At 34.6% G+C, this 10,682-nt stretch overlaps 1 protein-coding gene across 1 annotated transcript in view; it reads left to right on the forward strand.

The window, feature by feature from the left end:
• Positions 1 to 9,129, forward strand: part of LOC308279686 (beta-galactosidase-1-like protein 3) — a gene marked incomplete at both ends in the record, with an annotated part of 58,305 nt that extends 49,176 nt beyond the window's left edge. The window contains 2 exons of the mRNA XM_080719804.1: positions 8,849 to 8,965; positions 9,064 to 9,129. Of these exons, the coding sequence (XP_080575930.1) occupies positions 8,849 to 8,965; positions 9,064 to 9,129 (183 nt within the window). The remainder of the gene's footprint in view (positions 1 to 8,848; positions 8,966 to 9,063) is intronic.
• Positions 9,130 to 10,682: the final 1,553 nt, after the last annotated feature.

The raw sequence follows: 10,682 nt of genomic DNA on the forward strand, positions 1-10,682 counted from the left end.
GTTATTACTGAAATATTATTTTTTGTTTTCTGTCATTTGTGTTCTGTCTTCTGTTTGGTAGCTTGTTCTTTCTTCTTTATTTAGACACCCCACTGATCGACTTCCTCTCTTCTCTGGTTCTGAAGTCTGCTTCTCTTTTCTTTTTTATGGTTTATTTCTTTAAGTATTTTCTCTAATGTTGGCTTTGGATTCATGAATTTTTTGATGTTTATCTTGAAACACTTTTGTTTCTCCATCAATTTTGAATAGTAGTTTTGCTGGATATAGTAATTTTGGTTGGAAATTGTTTTCTTCCAGGGTCTGAATCACATCGTACCAGTCTCTCCTACCATTCATGACCTGGGTTGTATAGTCTGGGGTGATTCTTATTGTTTTGTCTCTATATGTCACTAGTCTTTTTGTTCTCACTGCTTTTAAGAGTTTTCCCTTGGCCTCTATGTTGGTCATTTTGACTATTATGTGGCATGGGTAGGTCCTTCTTTGATCTTGTCTTAATGGTGTTATGTATGTCTACTAGACATGAAGATCCAAGTCTCTTTCCATGTTTGGAAAATTCTCTGAGTTTATTTCTCTGAAGTGATTATGGATGCCCTTCATCTGTACCTCTATCTCTTCTTCAATACCTTTTATCCATAAGTTAGGATGCTTCATGTTGTCCCATAGTTTTTGGATGTTTAGGTTTAGTTGTTGTAATTACTTCTGTATAGTGTGAACTGTGTTCTCAGTTTTGGATAAACTGTCTTCAAACAGTGATATTCAACATTCCATTTCATCTAATCTTCCAGATTTTTTTTTCTATTGCTGTCTTCATTTATTGACTCTTTCATTTCATTCCAGACCTCTTTCTGATTTTTTCTTAGTATTTTGAATTCATCTTTCATCTCCTCTAGACTTGATTAAATCCTTTCATCAGCCAGGCGTGGTGGCACATGCTTGTAATTCCTGCACTTGGGAGGTGGAAACAGGTGTATCGCGCAGGTTTGAAGCTAGCTGCGCAGGCTTAAGACACCCTGTTTCCAAATTAAAAAAAAAAGTATAAAATGGGTCTGGGAGCATAGCCCAGAGGCAGAAGGGCTTCCAGGAAACTCAGTACCACCAAAAAAGAAATAATAAAAAAAATTCTTTCATCATATTGTAGATCAAGATTTGGAACTCCCCTTCTTGCATTTCTTGTAGGTCAGTATTTGTGTCTTCTGTTACAACTCCACTATTCCTGGTTCTCATATTTTCAAAGTTCTCAGGCCTGTTTTTCTGATGTCTTCCCATCGTTTGTGGTTATTATGTTTAGTCCAGTCTTAGTAGTAGTAATTTAAAGAATCAACAGGTAAGCAGTACTTTTTCGAGTAGTGAGGGTTGGGTGATTGTGGAATGGCTAGGGTGATGGGTGCAGGCATCAGGTAAGTTAGGGGATTTAATTAGGTTGTGGAAGAATTTAAGTATAATAAGGTTGTATCAGGTTGAGAATGGGAGAAGCCTAGAGAGTAGGACTCTTGTATTTATTAGAATGTTTAAGTATGGAGATTTGCGAAACTTTGTATATTAAACAAAGAGATACAGTTAGGGGACAAAGAGAAAGTTTTGAGGGAAGATAGTAGATAGTCTAAATTGAAGACTTTTGTAGAAGGAGTGGGGGGAAGAAGCAAACAAAAATGAATAAAGTACAAAATAAGGTACAAAGGTTATTATACATCAAATATAAACAACATCAACAAAAACAAAAATAGACCACCAAGAGAGAACAAAAAGTGTTAAGAGAATAAACAGGATAAAAATAAAATAAAATAAAACAAACTAGCAACCATGTGAGATGAAGTGAATGTACCAAACAAACAAGAAACCCAAATAAAAGTAAAAAAAAGAAGAAAAAAACTAAAAAACCAAAAACCAAAATCAGAAACCAAAAAACCCCCAAACCCCAAAACCAAACCAAAACAAAACAGCAAAACAAAACAAAACAAAACAAAACAAAACAAAACAAAAAAACAGTCCTACTACTTTACGAATATAGGGAGGGCTGGTGTAATTTCTGAATGTCAGATCACTGTGATAGCTTCTGGAGTATATTCCAATGTCTCGTATTTGCTTGGAGCGACCCCTTGTGGCCCTGTGCAGGCATCATGCCTTAAGCACCCTTCCTGTATCACTGGAGTTGAACTTGTCCCCTCAGTGCACACTGGTGCCCACAGTTATCGCCATGTCTGGTGGCACTCACTGTGTGCCCACTGGGTCCAATGGCTCATCTGAGCTCATGCTGTTACCTGGCAGCCCATTCTGGGGCTCTGAAAGGCTGGCTGCTCTTCCATATCCTGCTAATTCTCTGCTCCTACTGTTAACAGGTCTGGTTCTGGGTCCCTGATGGTCTCCCTTCGCCTCTGAGGGTGCCATCTCTGGTGAGCAAAAGGTGCTGCTCATGTTTCTCGGGTGAGCTCGAAGCTTAAGATGTTGGAGCTCTATGGCCACTTTCAGATGCTTGGGTTTTTTTTTCATGCAATTCTTGGACTGCCACGCCCAAGAACTCTGTTTGGGCTGGTGGCCCATTACAGTGCTAGTGGCCGACTGCATCTGCAGCTGGCTTGTGCTTTTTTGTGTGTTGCGGTGAATCTCTCAGGTCAGAGTTACTGAATTTCTCCCATCGTATTCCCTGAGTCTGTTTTGGGTCATAAGCTGGATTTAATTTTGTTTATTAAGACGCTGCCTCCTCAGTAGTTGAACTTAATTTGCTGGTGAGATATGCTGTCTCTCTGTCGCCATTTTCTACATCCCCCTCTCTTCACTTTTACCCAAGTCTTCTAACATTTTTCAATCATCCTATTATATCGTTGTTTATAGAATTTATAAAAACAGAATTGAAAAATGCAAACAATTACAAGATGTAGGCAGCAAATGGTGGGAATTCTCCTTCAGCCCCACCCCTATTCCAGTCCATCTTTGTATCTGAAAATTAACATTGCCAAAAGTTTGTTTTTATACTTACCCAAACACAGAAGTAGAATTGGTTATTTTACATGAATTACAAAGTGGATATTATTAAAAATTATTACAAAGTGGATACCACAAAATTACCATTGTGATTAAAAGGTAATATTGTTACAATTACTGATAATTTCTCAAAGGTAACTATTAGATTCTAACACTCTTAGTGTTTCTTATAATGAGCTCATGTAAATTGAATCATAGGATATGCATTCATTTTTTTAAAAAATGTGGGGCTAGAAATTGAACACACATGCTCTGCCACTGAGTTATACTCTCCACCCTTTGTCAAAATTGTTTCTGAGATTCAGCTATTTATTTGAGTTTATTTATTCAGTTTCACTCTCACGTAGGATCCGTTTTGGTAAATATTTGATAATTTACCATTCTACTGTTGACAGACATATTTGAATGTTTCCTTACTTTTGATTTTTGAAATAGATTGGTAAGAATTAATATTAGTTCCTTAAAATTTTGATAAAATTTGGCAGTCAAGCCATCTCCTCCAGCATTTTTCTTATTTGGGACACTTTTTGTTACAGACTTAATCTCATCTGTTCAGGCTTTATATGGTAGGTTATTTGTATCTAGAAATTTATAAGATTTCTTTTAGATTTTTCAATTTGTTGGCATATAGTTCAGTTGTTCATAATAGTCCCTGATTTCTAGTGTAGAAGCTATGATGTCTGATTTTTAATCTTTTATTTTATTTGTTTAGATGTCCTATTTTTCTTGGTTAGTCTAGTTAAGGCTTGCCACTTTTATTTAAGAAACAGATCTTAATTTCATCAATTACATGCATTGTTTTTATTATTCTCCTTTTCATTTTTTTTTATCTCTGATGTTTTTTATTCCTTTATTTCTTTCTGCCACTACTAAGGTTGGTTAATTTTGTGTGTTTGAAATCTTTCAACTTTTTTGCTCTAGGAACTTATTTCTTGCTATGAATGTCCCTCTATGAATGTCCCCCTTTCTGTTTCTTTTACTGCATCCCACCGGTCTTGTTATATTGTGTTCCCATTTTCAACTATCTCATGAGATTTGACATTTTCTCCTGTGGTTATTTTCATTGACTCAGTGGTCATTCAAGAAAATGCTACTTAATTTCTACGTATTTGTACAATTTCTAAAGTTACTCTTGTTGATTTCTAATTTTATTCCATTGTGATCAGAGAAGACACTTCATATATTAGTTTTTCTAAATTTTGTTGAGACTTGTTTTATGGGCTAATATTCTATCTTGGAAAATGTTCAGTGTGCTGATGAGCAGAATATGTATTCTGCAGCTTTGGATGAAATGTGCTACCAATGTCTGTTATTTGATTTTTTTTTTAGTGGTACTGGGGTTCTACCTTCGGGCTACACTCCCAGACCAATTTTTATATTTTTATTTGGAAACAGGGTCTCTTAAGTCAGCAAGGCTGGCTTTGAACCTGCGCCATCTTCCTGTCTCCACCTCCCAAGTGCGGGGATTACAAGCGTGTGCCACCACACCTGGCTCTTTGTTATTTTTTTATGTGGATGATTTGTTCATTCATGAAAGTGAGCTTTGAAGTTCTTCAGTATTGGTATATTGGGATGTTGTTTCCTATTATTGTATTCTCCAGCATTTAGTGTATTTATACTTATAATTATTTTTTTTCTTGTCAAGTGGATCACTTTAACATACAATAACCTTCTTTGTCTTTTTAAGTTTTTACTTAAGCTCTATTTTATTTCATACATGTATAGCTATTCCTACTCACTTTTTCTTTGTATTTATGTGGAATATCTTTTTCCATTTTTTCACTTTCAGTCTGTGTTCTTCTTGAAGTTAGTTTCTTCTAGGCAGCATATCACTGGATATTTTAAAACAAATCTACTCAGATAGATCTTGTTATTAAGGAGTTTAATTTATTTACATTCAAGGTTATTAGTGATAAGAATGTATTCCTATTATTTTGTTATTTTTTCTCCTTTTGGTTCATCCTTTGTTTTTTTCTTCCTCTCTTGTAGTTCATTTTTTTGTGGTTTGGTGGTTTTCTGTGTGTTTCACTGATTGTAGTAGTTGTCCTTTGCTTCTATATGTAGATTTCCTATAAGCATTTCTTTTAACACTGGTCCATTTATGTTGTATTCCCTCAGTTTATACTTATCTTTGAAAAACTTTATTTCTCCTTATTTCTGAAGGTTACCTTTGATGGTATACTATTCTTGATTGACTTTTTTTCCTTTTTGAAATTTGAATATATTATCCCATTAACTTCTCCCTTAATGGTTTCTGCTGACAAATATGCTATTAATTCAATGGTAATTATTTTATATGTGACTTGATGTTTTTCTCTTATTGTCTTCAAATTCTCTTTTTCTTGGGCTTTGAAAGTTTGACTATGATATGCCTCAGAGAGTACTTTTGATAGTAGACTCTAATTAGAGTTCTTTGAACTTCCAGGGCCTGGAAGTCCGTATCTTTCCCAGTATTTGGAAGATTTTTCACTCTTATTTTATCAAATAGGTTTTCTAGGCCTTTTCCTTTCTTTACTCATACTGTGATATTCACAGTATGAATATTTATTTTCTTAATAGGTGTCTCATGAGTCTCAGAATTTCTTTGTTCTTTTGAATTATTTCATTTATTTAGTTATTGAACTCTAAGGTTTCTGTTTATTTACTAATAATCTCTATCATTGTATGAAATTTCTAATTCAGTCATGAATTGTTTCCCCAATTTTGTTGCTTTGTCTCTCTGTATTCTCTTTACCTCCTTGGGGTTTAAAAACATTAATTTGAACTCCTTTTTAGAAGATTAGTCAATTTCTTTCTCTTTGGGATCTGGTACTAGAGAATTACTGTTTTCCTCTAGAGGTATCAGGTTACCTTTTTGTGTGTGTGCTTTTTGTGTCCCTGAGTTGATATTTTTGCATCTAGCTGATAATTGCTTGCACTGGTTTTATTGGTTGACTTTCATAGTAAAAGGCTTTCTCAAGCCCCATCCATTCTAAGGTGTCAATTTGTCTTTCACATTCATTATAACTCAGGTCTTATGGTGATGAGCTATTTTAATTTTTGTCTGAAAATTCTTTATGTCTTTTTCAGTTTTGAAGGATAATTATCCTGGGTATATTGGTCTTGGATGGTAGGCTATTTTTTCAGCATTTTTAATATATCATCTCTTTCCCTCTGGCATGCAAGATTGTTGTTAAAATTTTGCTAATAATAGCCAGAGTGGTGGCACACATCTGTAATCCAAATACTTGGGAGATTGAGACAGGAAGATTGCTGGCATGAGGTCAACCTCAGCAACTTGGTGAGACTCTCATAAACCTAGCAAGACCCTGTTTCAAAACAACAAAAAAAGCCAGGCATGGTGGTGCATGCTTGTAATCTCTGCGCTTGGGAGGTGGAGACAGGAGGATTGCCCTGGTTCAAAGCCAGCTGTGCTGACTTAAGAGACCCTGTTTCCAAATAAAATATAAAATAGGTCTGGGAGGGTAACCTGGAGATAGAAGGGTTTCTAGGAATCCCAGTACCACCAAAAAAAAAAAATCCCCAAATTAAAAAAGGGCTGGAGGTATAGTTCAGAAGTAGAATGCCCTTGGTTCAATCCCCAGTATTATAAAAAACCATGGTGATAGTCTCATACCCCATAAATTTTCATATACTTTATTTTCATCATTGGATTGACAGTTTTTGTAACTTTCCTTCTTATTTCTACTTTGACTTACTTAGAAGTGTATTTTCTAATTTTCAAGTACTTGGTAATCTTACAATTATCTTTTTATTTGTAATTTCTTTTTAAGATATACTGTAGTATATTTGATGCCTTGTCTAGTTCAAGTCAAATTATGATCCCATATTTAAGTATACATATTTCAAGTATACATATTCTGAGGCCACATATTTTTTCAAATATACATTTCAAGTGTACATATTCTGATGTATACTTGAGAAGATATATTCTACAGATGTTAGATCATTGTTCTGTATATGCCAATAAATTTGATTTTGTTTAAAATGTTTTATGTTTATTGAGTTTTATTTTATTTTTCTATAAGCTATTAAAATTTGATGACAAATTTCCACTATGGTTGTGAAGCTTTTATATTTCTCCTTGTTAGTTTGTAAACTTTGCTTATAGATTTTAACTGTATATTTTAGCTTCTCTGTGTATGACTTAAAATTTATTGCAAATTAAGAGTTTTATTATCATTAGAGGTCCTCTTTATTTCTTTTTCTTTTTCTTTTTTTTTTCTTTTTTTGGTGGTGCTGGGGGTGGAACCCAGAGGCTTTCTACCTCCGAGCTATACTCCCAGACCTTTTTTATATTTTATTTGGAAACAGGGTCTCACTAAGTTGCTGAGAGCCTCACTAAGTAGCTGAGGCTGGCTTTGAACCCGTGCGATCCTCCTGTCTCAGCCTCCCAAGTGCGGGGATTACAAGTGTGCGCCACCACGCCCGGCTTTTATTTCTAAAAATACTTTTTTCCTCGAAATGACTCTTTTTTGATATTTTCAGAGCTATAGCCATTTCCTTTTGATTGGGGTTTACTTGTTTTGTTTTTGTCATTGATTTTCCTTTACATTTTTAAATATTTTTATGATTTTTAAATTCTCCTTTACATAACAACTAACTTCTTTATATAATCTATTCCAGGCATCTTTGTGTCTCAATTTAGAGTATTTGAAAGACTCCAATTTTAGGTATTAGGATATTTTGGTATATCCAAAATATCCATTTTGTTGCTTTCTCCTTCTGTGTTTCCCATTATTTTTTCCTCTGATCTTTATTTTGAAAAACCCTTTCTTACTAATCACTGACTAATTCTCTGGTTATCTATGTTTTTTTCTATACAAAACATTATTAAACATTATTAAATATTACTTTTAATTATATGTTTTGTAATTATTCAAATATTTCCATGTCTACATCAAAATGCTCAGTCTTAGCTTTTATACATTGAACATTTTAATTGATTAAAAATGGTTATTTTAAAGCCAATGTCTTGCAAATCAATTATTTGGATGACCTGTGCATTTACTTCTATTGCCTGTTGTTCCCCTCATTTTTTTTTTTACTATCCTTTTCACCATCTACTTGCTTATTTTTTTTATTGTGTGTCAGATATATATATGGAAAATGTCATAAAATGATTTCCAGATCTAAGATAATATTTTCCTCTGGAGAAGATTTACACCCATCTCAGGTGGTGACTAGGGACGCTTGTAAATACATTCCTCTGATTGCAAGGATTGAAATGAATTAAAGAATGGCTTCTTTACAGTGAAGAAAAATTAAAGTTTCTACTTTAAAGTAGAAACTGTTCCTACTTTACTCTTCTAGGCCCCTTGGGTTCTTGGCCCAGTACTTTATTTAATAAGATTCCCTGGTGTCTAATTTTGTTACCTTTATTCTTTTGAGGGCATGAAAGGCTTTGCTCATCTTCTCAAAAGTTCTTTCTAAATAAGCAGATACCTGTAGTAGAAAAAAAAACTGCACGAATAACTCTTTTCACTTTGATTTTCTTGTTTGGATCTTTGTTTTGTAATTGTATACAAGTAGGCTAAAAAAGATTAGGTACCTTTTACAGCTATTGTCAGCAGTAATATTCATCTCTAATACCTAGTATTTTTGGCAGCAAAAAAGAGACTGCTGTACAAAATTTTGGCTTTACATCATAAAGCAGGATCAACTGTGTCATCTCACTAAAGGGTCAGTTCATTCCTGTTTTCCGCTTCCATTCTTGGACAGCAGGGTAGAAGACCCAGGACATAGTCCATTTTAAGCCCACTTCAAATTTTAATGCCATCAGGCAACATCATCTTGCTTTGATTCCCCAAATGTCTTGGGTTTTGCTTGCCAGTGTATGCTTCTATATCTCAAGTTCCATCCTTTCCAGGACTGGAATTATGGATTTGTGTTCATCAATGGACACAACCTTGGGCGATACTGGAAGATAGGGCCTCAGAAAACACTTTACCTTCCTGGTGCCTGGCTTCATCCAGAAGACAATGAGGTAAGTCAGCCCAGTGCCAACTTTGAGGTCTCATAAACTTTCAGATTGGTCTTCATCCTCAGAATACCTTTGTTACCATCAGTTTTCTCTCCTTACAGATCATCCTCTTTGAGAAGATGAGGAGTGGTTCATTCATTAAATTTACAAAATTTCCCAAGCTGTGACTCTGTGTTAATGTATTTCTTCAATTGTTGGAGTTCATCTCTAATTTGAATTTCGGGAGCTTCATAACTTTACTGCTAACTTCAAACATAGCATTGCCTGCAATAAGAAAAATGTGAAGATAACCTAAGAAACAATAGGAGATTTGGTATATACTTTGTAACACATAGCTATGATGCCTATTTCTAAACTATAGCTTTCAAAATTTTAAATGACTGATTTTTCTACTTAAATACTTAATCCTGCTGGGCTCACACCTGTAACCTCAGTACTTGGGAGGCTAAAACAGGACGACTGCAGGTTTAAGGTCAATGTATAGGTGACTTTGTAAGATCCTGTCTCAAAATAAAAATATAAAGGGATGGGGTGGGTGTGGCTTGGAAATACAACTTTCCCTGGGTTCAATTTCCAGTACCACAATAAATAAATAAATGCTTAATCTTTATTAACAGGTTTGTATTCTCTAATCAAATGTGCTCATAGGCAGATATAAATAAAATAAAAGCAATTTAACTTCTGTCTCCTTTGACTCATTTGGGAGGGAGGGAAGGTATTCTAGCCTAGGAGAGAGGATGCTGCTTTTCCCATTTAGAGAGAGTGGCAAATGCATAGTCTGTGTAGGTGTGTGTATGTGTGTGTGTGTGTGTGTGTGTGTGTGTGTGTAAAAGGAGGAGGAGGAGAAGGAGGAGGATAGGGCAAGGCAATCATCAATATTGCCCTAAAATTAGGTGTTTATAAGGTGAGCTGTTGAGTCACTTCCAATTGGAGATTGAGCATCAGTATGGTTATTTACTTTAGATATATGTGACAGCAAAGCCTAGCATGGAGTCCTGTGTGTTTTATTCCTCCTTGGCTATCTAGCATTATTGAGACTCTTACTTAATAGTTGACAGGCATTAGTGAGATTAACCATGCATTCATGAATTACTGAACCAAATCTCAAATAGCACCATTGGAAAACAACCACATTTTTACATACAAAACATAACACTTGGCTAGATTTTCAATCATTGACCTATCACAAAATCTCACCCTGTTAAATATAGTGCCCAGGGGCTTCAAGTAATTTAGAAAAGAGTCTTATTACTAAGAAAGGAAAGAATCTCCTACCCTTATATATTCCAATTATGGTAATAAAATTATTGTTTTTTTTTTCATAAGGAAGAACACTATGGGATCACAACACTGGTTCAATCATTCTTTTTTTGTTAAGGCAGGAAACAGAATGCGAATAAATAGAAAACATCAATTAATGCAGGATTAATTCCTAGTTTCAAAATTTTTTGCAAAAAGTCATTGGTGGTATGAGGAAGGGGAGAAATAACTGGTAATAACTGGGATCCATGAGCATGTGCACTCAGGATGCCATTGTTTAAATTCATCCTTTACTAGTCAATTTTCCCTTAGACACTATAACTTTTTTCTTTGTATTTTCCCTTAAATTATAAAAAGTATGAAATATAAATAAGATCTTTCATTGGACACTTACAAATGCATAATTCAAACATTGTAGTGATATCTACATACTGATAAATTTCACAAAGCCTGGATAATC

The sequence above is a fragment of the Muscardinus avellanarius genome, assembly GCF_963383645.1.
Source record: "Muscardinus avellanarius genome assembly, chromosome: 1".
NCBI lineage: Eukaryota > Metazoa > Chordata > Mammalia > Rodentia > Gliridae > Muscardinus > Muscardinus avellanarius.